The sequence below is a fragment of the Salvelinus alpinus genome, chromosome 6 (genome assembly GCF_045679555.1).
Source record: "Salvelinus alpinus chromosome 6, SLU_Salpinus.1, whole genome shotgun sequence".
In the NCBI taxonomy this organism is placed as follows: Eukaryota; Metazoa; Chordata; class Actinopteri; order Salmoniformes; family Salmonidae; genus Salvelinus; species Salvelinus alpinus.
In genome coordinates this window covers 5,796,398-5,815,258 of record NC_092091.1, presented here as the reverse complement: position 1 = coordinate 5,815,258, position 18,861 = coordinate 5,796,398, and the positions used below count along the sequence as shown (strand labels likewise).

The window sequence follows — 18,861 nt, the reverse complement described above, 5'->3', positions numbered from 1 at the left end:
ACATACAGGTAGTGGGTTACTGATCCTAGACAGAGGAGACATACATGTAGTGGGTTAGTGTGGGTTACTGATCCTAGGCAGAGGGGACATACAGGTAGTGGGTTAGTGTGGGTTACTGATCCTAGACAGAGGAAACATACAGGTAGTGGGTTAGTGTGTGTTACTGATCCTAGACAGAGGAGACATACAGGTAGTGGGTTACTGATCCTAGACAGAGGAGACATACAGGTAGTGGGTTAGTGTGGGTTACTGATCCTAGACAGAGGGGGATGTACAGGTAGTGGGTTCGTGTGTGTGTTTGTGGTGCAGTGTGAGTTGACTACAGGAATAATCCTAGGTGTCTGTAGCCTGGTCATAGATTTGTGTTCTTGCCAACTCTATTGCTGTTGTTGTCAAGCCAATCATTTGGCATCACCATGAGTGACAAGGAGTTGGCATGATGGCACAAATAGACTGGGACTCAGGCTAAGGTCTGCAGCAGTGAGGAATGTGTGTGAGAATGGACTCAGGCTAAGGTCTGCAGCAGTGAGGAATGTGTGTGAGAATGTGGAAGAGCAGGTTGTGATGAGAACAGAACACTGGAAGACATCTCTCCTCTTATCTGTGTTACATACCTTCTTGCCCCTCAGGGGAAATATTTCAGGTAAATAATCTCTACTCCCCCTCAGTCACATCAATGATTCATCTAACTAACCTCTACTATAAATCAGCCCACAAGGTGAAACATCTGCCGGTGTGCCCTTGAGCAAGGAACTTAACCCTAATTGCTCCTGTAAGTCTCTGGATAAGACTGTCTGCTAAATGTAAATCCCAGTAAGGATGGGAGGAAGAAGATATCTTATGTCTTATGGTAGTTGTAGACTGATTGTCAACTTCAGGGAGGAAGAAGATATCAAATCAAATCAGATGTATTTATAAAGCCCTTCTTACATCAGCTGATCTCTCAAAGTGCTGTACAGAAACCCAGCCTAAATTCCCAAACAGCAAGCAATGCAGGCGTAGAAGCACGGTGGCTAGGAAAAACTCCCTAGGAAGGCCAAAACCAAGGAAGAAACCTAGAGAGGACCAGGATATGAGGGGTGGCCAGTCCTCTTCTGGGTGTGCCGGGTGGAGATTATAACAGAACATGGCCATGATGTTCAAATGTTCATAAATGACCAGCATGGTCAAATAATAACAATCACAGTAGTTGTTGAGGGTGTAACAAGTCAGCACCTCAGGAGTAAATGTCAGTTGGCTTTTCATAGCCGATCATTAAGAGTATCTCTACCGCTCCTGCTGTCTCTAGAGAGTTGAAAACAGCAGGTCTGGGACAGGTAGCACGGTGAACAGGTCAGGGTTCCATAGCCGCAGGCAGAACAGTTGCTACTGGAGCAGCAGCACGGCCAGGTGGACTGGGGACAGCAAGGAGTCATCATGCCAGGTAGTCCCGAGGCATGGTCCTAGGGCTCAGATCCTCCGAGAGAGAGAAAGAAAGAAAGAGAGAAAGAGAGAATTAGAGAGAGCATACTTAAATTCACACATGACACCGGATAAGACAGGAGAAGTATTCCAGATATAACAAACTGACCCTAGCCCCCCGACACATAAACTACTGCAGCATAAATACTGGAGGCTGAGACAGGAGGGATCAGGAGACACTGTGGCCCCATCCGATGATACCCCTGGACAGGGCCAAACAGGCAGGATATAACCCCACCCACTTTGCCAAAGCACAGCCCCCACACCACTAGAGGGATATCTTCAACCACCAACTTACAATCCTGAGACAAGGCCGAGTATAGCCCACAAAAGATCTCAAAGACTTAAAGATTGCTGTACACCCTAGTGGAACCCATCCAACTTGTAGGAGCTGGAGCAGTTTTGCCTTGAAACATTGGAAAAAAACCCAGTGGCTAGATGTGCCAAGCTGATAGAGACATATCCCAAGGGACTTGAAGCTGTAATTGCTGCAAAAGGTGGCTCTACAAAGTATTGACTTTGGGGGGTGAATAGTTATGCACACTCCAGTTTATAGTTTTTTTCTCTTATTTCTTGTTTGTTTCACAATAAAAAACAATTTGCATCTTCAAAGTGGGAGGCATGTTGTGTAAATCAAATAATACAACCCTCCCCGTAAAATCTATTTTAATTCCAGGTTGTAAGGTAACAAAATAGGAAAAATGCCAAGGGGGGTGAATACTTTCGCAAGGCACTGTAGACGGCATTACAGGGCATTCAGAAGTTATTCAGACACCTTTACTTTTTCCACATTTGGTTACATTACAGTCTTTCTCTAAAATGGATTAAATAAAATGTAACCAGGAACTATAATTTAACCAGGAACTATAATTTAACCTAGGAACTAAAATCTTTGTCTCCTTCTCGACAAAGCTGCATGCATTTCTCTCTCTCTCCCTCCCTCTAACCCCTCCCTCTCTCTAACCTCTCCCTCTCTCTAACCCCTCCCTCTCTCTAACCCCTCCCTCTCTCTAACCCCTCCCTCTCTCTAAACTCACCTATCTGGCAGAACCAGAAAGTCCATACCTCCCAAAAACTCTCTTCTGTGGAAACGAAACAGATCTGAGTCTCTGTCTCATCTGTCTGTGTGAGAGTGAACAACCGTCCAAATGGCTCAGCAGGGAGTTCTGCTGGAGCAGGACCAGTTCTGTTGTTCTGTCTGTCTAGATCTACTGAAAGAACCGGTCACCATCCCCTGTGGACACAATTACTGTAGAAGCTGTATTGAGGGCTGCTGGGATCAGGATGTTCTGAAAGGGTTCTATAGCTGTCCTCAGTGCAGAGAGACCTTCACTCCAAGGCCTAATCTGAGGAAAAATAACATGTTGGCTGAGATGGTGGAGAAACTGAGGAAGACAGGACTCCATGCTGCTCCTTCTCCTGCTCTGTGCTATGCTGGACCTGGAGATGTGGCGTGTGATGTCTGCACTGGAACCAGAAAGCAGAAAGCCCTCATGTCCTGTCTGGTGTGTATGGCCTCTTACTGTGAGACTCACCTCCAATCTCACTATGAATCTCCTGCTTTGAAGAAGCACAAGCTGGTCAAAGCCACCGCACAACTACAGGAGAAGATCTGCTCTCATCATGACAAACTGCTGGAGGTTTACTGTCGTACCGATCAGCAGTGTATCTGTTATCTGTGTACAATGGATGAACATAAAGGCCATGATACAGTGTCAGCTGCAGCAGAGAGGACTGAGAAACAGGTAAGACCAGAACAACTTGCTGGTGACTGTCTGACAAACAAAAAATTAAAGATACAGTAGGACCTAAGGCTGTTTGAATATGAGATCAGTCTGTTAGGTTCTGAACAGACGGAGTAAAAACTCAAAGGAAGTTTATTCACCCACTGGGTCATACAGCTGCAAAGACAATGTATGATTACACAAGAACATATATTTATAACCTCATACTAGGCGGGATAAACTCCTTACACATCTAGACAGCCAATACATATCTGTTGCTAGGCAGGATCAACTCCTTACACATCTAGACAGCCAATACATCTCTGTTGCTAGGCAGGAACTGAATTGTTTCCTCTCACTGGTGTAGTCATGGCCCTGTCTGATGCTTAAACCTTCGTGGGTGTGGACGTGTATGTGTGTGAGATAGGACCTTAGTAGGAGGGTCGTTGTGGTGGCTTGACCTCGAGACAAATTCCTCGCTCCTCCCTAGTTCTGCAGCTGGCCTGCCTTATCAGAGACTAACTAGACTGTTGAATTCCTGGCTCATCCCTAGTTCTGCAGCTGGCCTGCCTTATCAGAGACTAACTAGACTGTTGAATTCCTGGCTCCTCCCTAGTTCTGCAGCTGGCCTGCCTTATCAGAGACTGACTAGACTGTTAAATTCCTGGCTCCTCCCTAGTTCTGCAGCTGGCCTGCCTTATCAGAGACTAACTAGACTGTTGAATTCCTGTCTCCTCCCTAGTTCTGCAGCTGGCCTCCCTTATCAGAGACTAACTAGTCTGTTGAATTCCTGGCTCCTCCCTAGTTCTGCAGCTGGCCTGCCTTATCAGAGACTAACTAGACTGTTGAATTCCTGTCTCCTCCCTAGTTCTGCAGCTGGCCTGCCTTATCAGAGACTAACTAGTCTGTTGAATTCCTGGCTCCTCCCTAGTTCTGCAGCTGGCCTGCCTTATCAGAGACTAACTAGACTGTTGAATTCCTGACTCCTCCCTAGTTCTGCAGCTGGCCTGCCTTATCAGAGACTAACTAGACTGTTGAATTCCTGTCTCCTCCCTAGTTCTGCAGCTGGCCTCCCTTATCAGAGACTAACTAGTCTGTTGAATTCCTGGCTCCTCCCTAGTTCTGCAGCTGGCCTGCCTTATCAGAGACTAACTAGACTGTTGAATTCCTGTCTCCTCCCTAGTTCTGCAGCTGGCCTGCCTTATCAGAGACTAACTAGTCTGTTGAATTCCTGGCTCCTCCCTAGTTCTGCAGCTGGCCTGCCTTATCAGAGACTAACTAGACTGTTGAATTCCTGACTCCTCCCTAGTTCTGCAGCTGGCCTGCCTTATCAGAGACTAACTAGACTGTTGAATTCCTGTCTCCTCCCTAGTTCTGCAGCTGGCCTGCCTTATCAGAGACTAACTAGACTGTTGAATTCCTGTCTCCTCCCTAGTTCTGCAGCTGGCCTGCCTTATCAGAGACTAACTAGTCTGTTGAATTCCTGGCTCCTCCCTAGTTCTGCAGCTGGCCTGCCTTATCAGAGACTAACTAGACTGTTGAATTCCTGACTCCTCCCTAGTTCTGCAGCTGGCCTGCCTTATCAGAGACTGAAACTAGTTGCCCTTTGTCTCCCTCTTTAGGAACATTGATATTCAACAATGACATGTTTGAACAGAATATTTCAGCACTTCCCCTTGTCTCTCTCAGTAACTTTCCATACACCCAGTTCCTATCCACCCGTCATTGACCCCAACATATACATTCCTTATACATGTAAAGTCATCAGTACGTTATAGTATGGTAACATGAATAAGTATATTTCTAGCTAGAATCCAACAAGTCAAACATCATTAGTTATCAAACCCCATTATCATTCATTATCCAACATCATTATCGTTAGTTATCAAACATCATTATCATTAGTTATCAAACACCATTATCATTCGTTATCAAACAATCAATCAACTCCCTGATTTGTGTACTGTTAAAACTATAATCATTCACATGACTACATAATGATATAATTTCAGACAGACACTTCCTCAATATTTGTATCCCTATCTTCTATGGGTCCTATGTCACATGACTATACTATTGATCTACTGGACTAATAAAGCTTGATAGCTCATTGAAGAGTGATTCTCCACAGAGGCAGCTAGGGATGAGTCAGCAGAAGGTCCAGCAGAGATTCCAGCAGAGAGAGAAGGAGCTGACGGAGCTTCAACAGGATGTGGAGTCTCTCAAGGTGAGTATTGTTGACCAGAGGAGACACACCATTTCACTTCTCTTCTCCAATCAGAGAGAGGGAGAGGGGCCCCTATCCAATCCCACTGTTGAGAACAGGCTGTCTGGACCCCTTTCAGAGAATTGACTGTTTATTGTAACTGACGGGATATGAACCCAGGTCTACCGCGGAAGAAACCAACATCTTGACCGTTACACCAAGAGGACATTCCCTATTGGACCGACACTGATTTAGAAGTAGCAGGCGGGGCTACCTCATCACATAACCATGAGTAACCATGACCGACTCATGTCCCCTATACATTAACATGGAACTCTCTCTCTCTCTTTTTTAATTTTTACCCCTTTTTACTCCTCAATTTCATGGTATCCAATTGGTAGTCGTTAAAGTCTTGTCTCATCGCTACAACTCCCGTACGTACTTGGGAGAGGCGAAGGTCGAGAGCCATGTGTCCTCCGAAACACAACCCAACCAAGCCGCACTGCTTCTTGACACAACGCACATCCAACCCACAAGCCAGTCGCACCAAAGTGTCGGAGGAAACACCGTACACCTGGTGATCGTGTCAGCCTGCACTGCGCCCGGCCCGCCACAGGAGTCGCTAGTGTGCGATGAGAGAAGGATATCCCTACCGGCCAAACCCTCCCTAACCCGGACGACGCTCGGCCAATTGTGCGCCGCCATGGGTCTCCCGGTCGCGGATGGCTACGACAGACCCTGGACGAACCCAGAATCTCTGGTGGCACAGCTAGACCACTGCACCACCCGGGAGGCCCCGGAGCTCTCTCTCTCATTTGAATTCAATTCAAAGGGCTTTATTGGCATGGGAAACATATGTCTACATTGCCAAAGCAAGTGAAATAGATAATAAACAAAAGTGAAATAAACAACCAGAAATCAACAGTAAACATTAAACTTCAAATGTTATAATTCAAGTTCAAACTGAGTGAGTCGTGCGCCAGACTGAGTTCTGGAGGTGAAATGGAAATGAATGAGGGAGAGTTAAGTGAGGTAGAAGGTGTGGTGAAGAGCTCAGAACCAGAGCATGGCATCAATGGACATGATAAAGAAGAATCTGGTGCAGTAGGAGTTACATTTTTGGAAAAAGTGGATCCATACCTTTTGGCAGATCCATTAGTGGTTTCAGGGTGGGTGGGAAAGGAGTTGGGTCCAGTAGGAGTTACATTGTTGGAGAAAGTGGATCCATACCTTTTGGCAGATCCATTAGTGGTTTCAGGGTGGGTGGGAAAGGAGTTGGGTCCAGTAGGAGTTACATTGTTGGAGAAAGTGGATCCATACCTTTTGGCAGATCCATTAGTGGTTTCAGGGAGGGTGGGAAAGGAGTTGGGTCCAGTAGGAGTTACATTGTTGGAGAAAGTGGATCCATACCTTTTGGCAGATCCATTAGTAGTTTCAGGGTGGGTGGGAAAGGAGTTGGGTGCAGTTGAATCAGGTAACCTAGGTAACCTGTAGTGGACTTGGGATATGTGTTTGTGTTTCTTCTGACCAGAGGGAGTGGGCGCTCCATGTCACACAACTTGGGTCAAGATCTGTTTCTTGCTTTGCTCTCAGGAACAGGGCACCCTTGAAATGTGTGATTTCTGGGATTGTGTTAAGTGTGGAGGTGTGGAGAAATTGAAGTTGAAGACTCTTGGTGTTTGTGATGCCGTTTGACCCGGTGGTGAAACAGAGGAGTCACTGTCAGTCCTTTTGAGTTTTGAGTCTTTACCCGACAAAGTCATGTTGGGATGTATCAGTTATCCTGTTAGAGTCTTTGTGTTGAATCCACTGAGCTGTTTCAGGTGCAACGTTTATGGTCATGTTGCAGCAGTTTGTAGGAGGGAGACTCCAAGATGTGACACACTCCAGCACATTAGGTGGCGCCATGCACATTTAACGTTGGTTTGAGGACCACCATTATATCATAGAAGAAGAAGTTGGTCTGTGAGGGTTTTGTGGTTCCTGAGGAGGGTTACTATTCTTTTTTATTTTGGTTTTCAAGTATTTTCAGAATTTATTAAAGCCAAAGCTAAAGCTACCCTAAACAATTCAATATATCAGTCAATATATTTTCTCTGTGATTTGTTGTTTTCCCGTCAACCGTTCCATCGCATCTTAACCGTGTTACCGGGCGGGCACTAGGACCCGGGGGAGGCTGCTGCTGCAGAGGCTGCTGCACCGCTAGTGACGTCAGTCCTACTTGTAGCTCATTGTGGTCAACGTCAGCTGTGGCTCGAGACTGCTAGCTAACGGTTAACGGAGAGGAAAAGTCTCTGACAGGACACATTCATGTAGATAGGCTATGATGGCAATTTGTGGTAAGTTACAATAGAGAGAGAGACTTTTCACTACTATAGACTTTGGTCATAATCAAAGCTTTGTTAACCAATACGTTTTTATGTGTGGCTGCCGGTAAGTTACAGTGTAACAGACGTTGTTAGCTAGCTAACGGTAACGTTAACCGCGTCTTATAAATTCCACATAAGTTACGTGTCGATGATATCTAGATAACGTTGTATTTAATGTAGTTTTATATTAACCTTTTATGGTTGCAGGGCGGTGCCGGTACACTTATGACAACAGCCCGTCCAAGTGCAGGGCGCGAAATTCAAAATCAATTTTTTTAAAATATTTAACTTTCAAACATTAACAAGTCCAATACAGCAAATGAAAGATAAACATCTTGTGAATCCAGCCAACGTGTCCGATTTTTTAAATGTTTTACAGCGAAAATACCACGTATATTTATGTTAGCTCACCACCAAATACAAAAAAGCACAGACATTTTTCACAGCACAGGTGGCTTGCACAAAACCAACCAAACTAACCAAGAACCAACCAAACTAACCAACAAACAACTTCATCAGATGACAGTCTTATAACATGTTTTACAATAAATCTATGTTTTGTTTGAAAAATGTGCATATTTGAGGTATAAATCATAGTTTTACATTGCAGCTACAATCGGAAATAGCACCGAAGCAGCTAGAACAATTACAGAGACCAAATTGAAATACCTAAATACTCATCATAAAACATTTATGAAAAATACATGGTGTACAGCAAATGAAAGACAAACATCTTGTGAATCCAGCCAATATTTCCGATTCTTTAAGTGTTTTACAGCGAAAACACAATATAGCATTATATTAGCTTACCACAATAGCCAAAAACACAACCCATTTATCAGCAGCAAAAGTTAGCGATCGCAAAAAAACAGCAAAAGATATATATTTTCACTAACCTGGACAAACTTCATCAGATGACAGTCCTATAACATCAGGTTATACAATACACTTATGTTTTGTTTGAAAATGTGCATATTTAGAGCTGAAATCCGTGGTTATACATTGTGAAAGCGTAGCAAATATTTTCCAGAATCTCCGGATATATTTCTGACACTCACCTATTCTGACCAAATAACTATTCATAAACTTTACTAAAAAATACATGTTGTATAGGAAATGATAGATACACTAGTTCTTAATGCAATCGCCGTGTTAGAATTCTAAACATAACTTCAGTACGACATGCAGCTTACGTTATAGCGAGAGAGTGCCCAAAATCTGGGCGCAAACTAATAGTAAACATGTTCGACAGATATATGAAATAACATCATAAATGGGTCCTACTTTTGATGATCTTCCATCAGAATGTTGTAAAAGGGGTCCTTTGTCGGGAACAATCGTTGTTTGGTTATAGAACGTCTCCAGTCAATTAGCAAGGAAAGCCAAGTGGCGTGAAACGGTCCAAAATCACAAAACGCAGAGAACGGAAATCTCCAAAACTCCCGAAAAAATTTCAATAATCGGATAAAACTATATTGAAAAAACATACTTTACGATGATATTGTCACATTTATCAAATAAAATCAAAGCCGGAGATAGTAGCCGTCTATAACGACAGTTTTTCAGAAGACAATCCAAAGTCCCTTCGCGCCTTCCTGAACACAGGAAATTGGTGTCACGTCATTCCAAAAGCTCTTATTCGACCTCAGATCAAGCTATACACTCCATTTCTTCTCTCACAGCCTATTGACATCTAGTGGAAGGCGTATGAAGTGCATGTATTCTAATACATTTCAAGCATATTTATAGGGAGGCCCTGGAACAGAACATCGTTTTCAGATTTTACACTTCCTGATCAGGAAGTTTGCTGCAAAATGAGTTCTGTTTTACTCACAGATATAATTCAAACGGTTTTAGAAACTTGAGAGTGTTTTCTATCCAATAGTAATAATAATATGCATATTGTACGAGCAAGAATTGAGTACGAGGCCGTTTGAAATGGGTACCTTCTATCCAAGCTACTCAATACTGCCCCTGCAGCCATAAGAAGTTAATGTAGTTTTACTCTCTGTGCCAGGCTATAAATGACACAAATGATATCTAGTTAACGTTGTATTTAACGTAGTTTTACTCTCTGTGCCAGGCTATAAATGACACAAATGATATCTAGTTAACTTTGTATTTAAGTTTACATGTGAGTCATTTAACAGACACTCTTATCCAGAGCCACTAGGGTTAAGTGCCTAAATCTGCCTAAAAAAGTCGATTTACAGATTTTTCACCTCGTCTGCTACTTAACACCAAGCGGTCCAGGAGGGTAGACAAGTTGTTATTTTCCAGTTTGGTCCTAAGAACAGGTTTTAGTGGTCAAATAAAAAGGGAGTCATTTTTTGGTGGCATTTAGGGGAAATGTAATTCTAAGGATCATTCCAGTCGGAAGAGGCTCTGTGAAGGTTCGTTTCAATTCATTTGCTATGGCCTCGCTAGTGTTCCAGCTCAGACAACGTTCTTTGGCCGTTTGGACTCGTTCTATTGTCCAGCCTACTAGGACTCAGGGGGCAGAGGCTGGTTCTAGCTCTGCTACGGGGCAGGCTACTGGAGGGGGTACCAGGAGGGAGGAGAGTAGAGCAGGACCAAGAGGTGTTCTGTACCTGTCTGTCCACGAGGGAGGAGAGTAGAGCAGGACCAAGAGGTGTTCTGTACCTGTCTGTCCAGGAGGGGGGAGAGTAGAGCAGGACCAAGAGGTGTTCTGTACCTGTCTGTCCAGGAGGAAGGAGAGTAGAGCAGGACCAAGAGGTGTTCTGTACCTGTCTGTCCAGGAGGGAGGAGAGTAGAGCAGGACCAAGAGGTGTTCTGTACCTGTCTGTCCAGGAGGGAGGAGAGTAGAGCAGGACCAAGAGGTGTTCTGTACCTGTCTGTCCAGGAGGGGGGACAAGGCCTGGTGGACCTGGAGAGCAGGGTGGCAGCGTTCTGACTCAATGAGGTGCAGAGAGGCTACTGTACCTACTGTCTCTCTCTCTCTCTCTCTCTCTCTCTGTCTGTGTCTCTGTCTTTCTTTGTCTCTCTCTGTCTCTCTCTGTCTCTCTCTGTCTCTCTCTGTCTCTCTCTCTCTCTCTCAACAGCGCTCTGCACAGGCAGCAGTGGAGGACAGTGATCAGATCTTTACTGAGCTGATCCGCTCCATTGAGAGAAGGAGCTCTGAGGTGAAGGAGCTGATCAGAGCCCTAGAGAAGGCTCAAGTGAGTCAAGCTGAAGGACTCCTGGAGCAACTGAAGCAGGAGATAGCTGAGCTGAGGAAGAGAAGCACTGAGCTGGAGCAGCTCTCACACACAGAGGATCACATCCATTTCCTCCAGGTAACTAAACTGTCTTGTTACATGTGATATGAAATTAACTTAATGTGAAACTATTCATCTCAATCATTATGTTGTCCTGTCCGTCCCTCTCTCTCTCTCTCTCTCTCTCTCTATTTCCTTCCCTCTCTCTCTCTCTTTCTCTGACCGTCTCACTCTCTATCTCTGTCCTCTCTCTCTCTCTCTCTCTGTCCCTCTATGTCTATCTGTCCCTCTCTCTGTCTCTCTCTGTCTCTCTCTCTCTCTGTCTCTCTCTCTCTCTCTCTCTCTCTCTCTCAATGTCCTTCTCTCGTTCTGTCCCTCTCTCTCTCTCTCTGTCCCTCTGTCTCTCTGTCCAACTCTATGTATCTCTGTCCCTCTCTCTGTCTCTCTCTCCCTCTCTCTGTCTCTCTCTCTGTCTCTGTCTCTCTCTCTCTCTCTGTCCCTCTATGTCTATCTGTCCCTCTCTCTCTCTCAATATCCTTCTCTCGTTATGTCTCTCTCTCTCTCTCTCTGTCTCTCTCTCTCTGTCTCTCTGTCTCTCTCTGTCTCTCTCTCTCTCTCTCTCTCCAGAGTTATCAGTCTCTCTCCAGTATCAGTGTATCTTCAGACTTACCCAGCATCGTTGTCCGTCCTCTTCAGTACTTTGGAGATGTGAGTAAGACTGTGTCTGAACTGAGAGAGAAACTAGAAGTCTTCCTTAAAGGAGAATGGACCAAGATCTCCACTACAGGTGTGTTGAAAACAATAAGAACATCAACTTTAGACCACTGAAAGTTCCCTACTCGTCATATACATGTGGAATATGGTCTGATGATAACATTCCCTCTCTTTGTCAATGTGTTTGTGTGTCTGTAGTGAATATAGTGGATGTTGTACTGCCTCCAGAGCCCAAGACCAGAGAACAGTTGTTACAATGTGAGTCTCTTTATTGTGAAGTAACTAACAGTCTCTTTTTACTGACACTCCTAACAATCCCTCTAGAAATATATAGCAATAGTAGATCTAATCAAAGACTGGGTATCTATCTGACTCCTCATATTTCTCTGATTTGATCTCTGCTGTGCTCTAATCAAAGACAGGGTAGATACAGTATCTGACTTAACTTATTGTTCTGACTCCCCTCATTGGTCTCTGCTCTGCTCTTCTCCCAGATTCCTGTCAGCTCACACTGGACCCAAACACAGCACACACACTCCTCTCTCTGTCTAAAGGGAACAGAAAGGTGACCTATACAGACCAAGTCCAACCATATCCTGACCATCCAGACAGATTCACCAACTACTGGCAGGTTCTGTGTAGAGAGGGTCTGTCTGGACGCTGTTACTGGGAGGTGGAGTGGACTGGTGTTGTTTATACAGCAGTCTCATATAAAGACATCAGCAGAACAGGGACAGATGTTGGATTTGGATTCAATAACAAGTCCTGGAGTTTAAGGTGCTCTAGTGGTGGTTATTGTTTCAGACACAATAATGTTGAGACTAAAGTATCAGGCCCTCAGTCCTCCAGAGTAGGAGTGTACCTGGATCACAAGGCAGGTACTCTGTCCTTCTACAGTGTCTCTGACACAATGACCCTCCTCCACAGAGTCCAGACCACATTCACTCAGACCCTCTATCCTGGGTTTTGGCTCGATGGTACTGCTGAGCTGGTTAAACTGTAGTAGGGTCCACATAGATACTAGTCATGCTGGTGTAGTCTATAGCTGAGCTGGTTAAACTGTAGTAGGGATATTTTCACCTTTTCTCTGGTTCTGCTGAGCTGGTAAACTGATTTGTTATTAATTAAAATGTAATGTACTTATTTTTTATCAAATACAATGTTTTAATCTTGTACATTTCCATGAATCATGATGTCTGGTGTTGATGTATATTGGTTGTCATTCAGAACCATTGATATGTTTTCTCAGTTGGTTCTCTGTCTCTATGTAATTCTCCTCAGTATCATTGATCAGCTTGTTGGTCCTAATTGATGTGTTCTCTGTCACCTGGAGCTGCATGGAAAATGGTCCAGGAACTAAAGGACAATTCAGGACTAGTCAGCCCACTACAAGCTGGTATCACTTACTTTCTACTAAACTATATGGACTGGTTTCCCAGACACAGATTAATCCTAGTCCTGGACTAAAAAGTATGTTCAATGTAGATGTCCAGGAAACCGTCCCTAAATGTGTCATCGTTCATCCTCCCATACTGCTCAGTCCAGCAACATTAAACCTGTCCAGCAGGTGGTGCTATTGACCAAACAATAAAACCAGCAGATATCTTGACTTGCCACTCAGTATATCAGTAATGTTCAGAATAGTACTTTAATATCATTGGAGATTGATGGTCTTTTTAATCCACTATCCAGAGTCAGGAACAGATGAAGTTAGGTCTGCTACTGTTCAGTGATTAAATATGATTTATGGTGATGGGAAATAATAAAAAACACTAAACTTCATCTAGTAATAGTTTTCCTTTGTTATTTATTCCAAGGTGTGTCTTTAACTTGTAAATGTATTGTGTGGAGGTGAGCTAGTGGTGTGGCTGATAGAATAGAATGAAAAGGGAGGAGGGGAGGAAGAGGGGAGGAGTGAAGGGCTGTTCAAGAAACCAGATGAGGAAGAGGAAGATGTTCAGGGGAATTACTGTCTCTGTTCCAAATGGTTCCCTATTCCCTACGTAGTGCACTACGGTGCTTCTGACCAGGTCTAAAGTAGTGTTCTACGTAGGGAATAGGGTGTAGACTTATTACAATATCATGCTTTAGTGTTTGGCACAACAATATATTAGATCTCCACCCCCCCCACTTCCTGTCTGTCATCCCCATGTTCTGTTAAGACTTCCTCTCATTGAACTGGGCCTCATTCTAAATGGTCACTTTGTATTGATAGTCCATACTGGGCTTTACTATGGTTCTACATACAGTACCTGTATTGATAGTCCATACTGGACTTTACTATGGTTCTACATACAGTACCTGTATTGATAGTCCATACTGGGCTTTACTATGGTTCTACAAACAGTACCTGTATTGATAGTCCATACTGGGCTTTACTATGGTTCTACATACAGTACCTGTATTGATAGTCCATACTGGACTTTACTATGGTTCTATATACAGTACCTGTATTGATAGTCCATACTGGGCTTTACTATGGTTCTACATACAGTACCTGTATTGATAGTCCATACTGGTCTTTACTATGGTTCTACATACAGTACCTGTATTGATAGTCCATACTGGGCTTTACTATGGTTCTACATACAGTACCTGTATTGATAGTCCATACTGGACTTTACTATGGTTCTACATACAGTATCTGTATTGATAGTCCATACTGGTCTTTACTATGGTTCTACATACAGTACCTGTATTGATAGTCCATACTGGTCTTTATTGATGAGGGCCTCATCATCCGGCTGCACAAAGAAAGCCAGGGACTGCAGTGTGCTCCAGTCTCCAGCAGGGGGCAGTAAAACCCTATGGACCTGAAAGGGACTGCAGTGTGCTCCAGTCTCCAGCAGGGGGCAGTAAAACCCTATGGATCTGAAAGGGACTGCAGTGTGCTCCAGTCTCCAGCAGGGGGCAGTAAAACCCTATGGACCTGAAAGGGACTGCAGTGTGCTCCAGTCTCCAGCAGGGGGCAGTAAAACCCTATGGACCTGAAAGGGAAAGTGAGGAGTAAAAATCAAAGGTGAATTTACATTGATGTTTCCACGGAGACCTGAATCATATTCACGAGGCACCAAACTGAAGAAAATCAACTGAAACAGAGAGGGACTAACTGAACTAAAATAATTATGTTGCTAAATGTTTTGCTACAGTGTTCTCTAACGAATACGACCCTGGATTCAAATACTTTGAGCATTTACTTTAGTCCTCCAGGTGGGCGGGGTTGTTTGTACTTTTAGGACGTTTCTATTGGTTCCATTACAACAACCTCCATCAAACACTGCTTATTAAGTATTCAACATTATTTTAACGCAGGTCTGTTACCACGTGCAATAAGCCTGTAACGTCTTGTATGATCTCATCAGGTAAAGGTGTGTCAAATGGAAGGGCAAGTCTCACCACTGAGAGGAAAACATCACTGGTCCACCTCTGCATCAGGTCAGCTATGTTGATCAGTACTGTCCCAGGGATGCTGGGAGCAGAGATGAACTCCCCTGACCTGGTACCACCTATGGAGTTGTCATTTTAATATCAGTTTAACCCCATTACTGCTATAACACATAAACCATGTTAATAGAATGAAATGGATCCAGGTTCCATTTATTCTACAATAGATTTACTGCCTGTGGAACACTTCTCCAAAGTGTCTGAAATCAAGATGACTGCAGGTCTGAATCCCAAACTAATGGGGGAAATGGCTCCATCTAATAAGATGGTATTTAGAGATATGGATGTTTTTTGTTGTTGACCTTTGCTATTGGGGTGAACACATTCCATTAACATACATAGTCCAGTAAAAATGTACCTAACAAGTCACATAAGTTACATGGACTCACTCTGTGAGCATTAATATTACTAAAGACAACGTTTTTACTGCCAGGAGACGTAGCCAGGAAAACTCCTGGCCCTAATCGAAGCTGCAGAGGATTCAGTGGTGTCTTGTTTACCTGCAGGACACCCTCTTGGTTCTAGAAGACCAGAGGATTCAGTGGTGTCTTGTTTACCTGCAGGACACCCTCTTGGTTCTAGAAGACCAGAGGATTCAGTGGTGTCTTGTTTACCTGCAGGCCACCCTCTTGGTTCTAGAAGACCAGAGGATTCAGTGGTGTCTTGTTTACTGGTACCCTTCCGCGGATTGGTGCCTTGACACAATCCTGTCTCGGAGCTCTACGGACAATTCCTTCGACCTCATGGCTTGGTGATGAAACAAAGATTGAACTCTTTGACCTGAATGCCAAGAGTCACGTTTGGAGGAAACCTGGCACCATCCCTACGGTGAAGCATGGTGGTGGCAGCATCACGTCTGGAGGAAACCTGGCACCATCCCTACGGTGAAGCATGGTGGTGGCAGCATCACGTCTGGAGGAAACATGGCACCATCCCTACGGTGAAGCATGGTGGTGGCAGCATCACGTCTGGAGGAAACATGGCACCATCCCTACGGTGAAGCATGGTGGTGCAGCATCACGTCTGGAGGAAACCTGGCACCATCCCTACGGTGAAGCATGGTGGTGGCACCATCCCTACGGTGAAGCATGGTGGTGGCACCATCCCTACGGTGAAGCATGGTGGTGCAGCATCAAGCTGTGGGGACGTTTTTTAGTGGCAGGGACTGGGAGACTAGTTGGGATCGAGGGAAAGATGAATGGAGCAAAGTACAGAGAGATCCTTGATGAAAACCTGCTCCAGAGCGCTCAGGAGCTCAGACTGGGGTGAAGGTTCACCTTCCAACAGGACATTGCCCTAAGCACATAGCCAAGACAACGCAGGAGTGGCTTCGGGACAAGTCTCTGAATGTCCTTGAGAGGCCCAGCCAGAGCCCGGACTTGAACCCTATCTAACGATCCACTGAATCCTCAGAATTGACTCATGTAGGGGATGGATGATCTTTGACTTGGTTCATTAATTGAGTCATGTAGGGGACTGATGATCTTTGACTTGGTTCAGTAATTGAGTCATGTAGGGGACTGATGATCTTTGACTTGATTCAGTAACTGAGTCATGTAGGGGACTGATGATCTTTGACTTGGTTCAGTAATTGAGTCATGTAGGGGACTGATGATCTTTGACTTGGTTCAGTAATTGAGTCATGTAGGGGACTGTTACGTTCCCCAGTTTTCTGTGTTGTGGTATGTATTTGAGTGTGTGTTTCAGGAGATAGCTTCCTGAGTTCTCCATGGCTAATTGATAATTGGAGAGTTGCTGACGGAGCTGATTGGTTATGTCTTATGTGTTATAGGACGCACTGTTTTGATTATTGAAATTGTTTGTTAATAATTGTTCTGTTTCATTTGTTCCCAGGGGGGAAGGAGAAGGCACTTTGGGAGTGCTTAGGCAAGAGGCCCGCGGGCATACATATACCCGTAGTATATTCATTGTCTAGGCACACTAGGTAAGACCTGGGCGGACCACCCCCTGTATTTTGGTTAGGGCACCAGGTGGTGCTAAGATAGGTAATTAGTGGGTAGGCAGGTTAGATAGGAAAGGGGGAAGTTTTGATATTTACTTTCTTTGCTTTGGTTCCATCCAGCCCCTTTTCCCCATATTACCTTAAGGAAATAAATCCTAGTAACGGTAAAATCTGTCTTTGTCGTCCTTACTCACGCCTACAGTCCATACCTCTTACACTTCACAGGGAGTTGAGTTGCAGCAGGGAGTTGCGTTCCCTCTTCTCAGAGGTGTGCGTAACATAATGGGGGCTCATCCGGGATTCCATTAAACCCACCGGACCCTGCTGCACTGAGCTCTCTGTGGTTAGTGATCGAGGTGTGATGGTAGGTTGTGAGTTACAATACATGTTTCATTTCTTGTTTAGTGTTTTTTCGAGGTCGCTTGTAGTGTTCAGCTCTTATTTATAATGCGGCTGCCCCCAAAACCCCCGGACATTCCTGTTTCATAGACAACAGCCCTAAGGTCACTACAACAGGGGGGAACCATACTCTTTGAAATGTTCAAACAGATCCCCCAGTTCAACGAGGTCCCTACACATCAATCATCAGGACAGCTTCAAAGGAACAGATGCACTATCTGGTTAAATAAACACTCACTCTAAAGCGTGAGAACGGAATGACAGGATGCCCATATATGGGCACGCCCTAGAGCGCTTGAGAACTTCCTGACAGGATGTCCTGCAGGATGCCCATACATGGACATGACCACGTGACCCATAACATAGGGTCATAAATCACACGTTTGACGTGTGCCGTCTACTGTATTCTCACTAATACTGGGTAAAATGCCATTTTTATCTCTGTTCTTTTTTAGTCAGGTCAGTAAATAAATATCAATTACAGTCTCATTCTCATTTGCTTTTAACAGAACCAAACATTAGAACAGGTCATGGTAGAAATAGTTTTAGTTACTCAGCTCCGTGGTCCTGGAATTCCGTCCTGAACATTTTAACGTGTGATGATCTAGATTCGTTGGTGGAGTTTAAACACTTGACTGATGTAAATATCATAGAGTGTAATTGTCTTTAGGACAGCTGTTTAGTCAAGACTTTCGTGTTTTTAACGTAATATGTAATTGTTGTACTGTGTGTGTTTATAGTTTTGTTTAATGTTGTGTTAGTGTATGTACGTTGTTTTGTCTGAAACGTTGTTCCCCCTGCTGCTATTGGACCAGGTCCATTGGAAAATAGATGTTATCTCAATGAGAAAAATCTGGATAAATAAAGGTTAAATATATATATTTTTAGATGAAGGGATAGCATACGATCATAGATACAATTTGGCTAGGCCTACAAACATTTACAACGAAAAGCAAAATCACAAGAATCACAAGAATTGCTTCAGATCAAAGTCTACGTTGAGACCGAAGGGAGCAAGGGCCAATAAATGAAAGATCCTGGCAGCCTCTCGTTTCAACAATAGATTGTCGAGGTCACCCCCTCTCCTAGGGAGGGTGACATGTTCGATGCTGATATAACGTAGGGATGAAATCAAGTGGTTCGCTTCCAAAAAGTGGGCCGCAAATGGGTGAGTCGAGTTTGGTGCTTTGATGCTCTGAGATTCGTACTTTTAACTCACACTTTGTTTTACCAGAATAATTTCCCCCCCTTGGACAAGTTATAAGATAACTGCCTTAGTGGAGCAGGTGATAACACCTTTGATTTGGATCTGTTTCCCTGTTTGGGGAGTTTGAAGGATCTACATGTATAAGTGCCATTGCAT

The 18,861-nt window shown here is 44.2% G+C and overlaps 1 protein-coding gene across 2 annotated transcripts; it reads left to right on the top strand.

Annotated features, from left to right (window-relative positions):
* The first annotated feature begins 1,233 nt into the window (after nt 1-1,233).
* LOC139577464 (tripartite motif-containing protein 16-like) lies at nt 1,234-15,218 on the top strand. Of its 2 annotated transcripts, none has more exons than XM_071404479.1 (6): nt 1,234-3,206; nt 5,317-5,412; nt 10,823-11,056; nt 11,606-11,765; nt 11,891-11,950; nt 15,055-15,218. In XM_071404479.1, exons 1-6 carry the CDS (start codon nt 2,610-2,612, stop codon nt 15,216-15,218), a joined length of 1,311 nt encoding a protein of 436 aa, XP_071260580.1. In that variant the 5' UTR covers nt 1,234-2,609. The 2 variants fall into 2 exon arrangements, with proteins under 2 accessions (XP_071260580.1, XP_071260579.1); XM_071404478.1 differs by lacking the exon at nt 15,055-15,218 and adding an exon at nt 12,187-13,474 and having other exon boundaries at nt 1,253-3,206.
* Nucleotides 15,219-18,861: the final 3,643 nt, after the last annotated feature.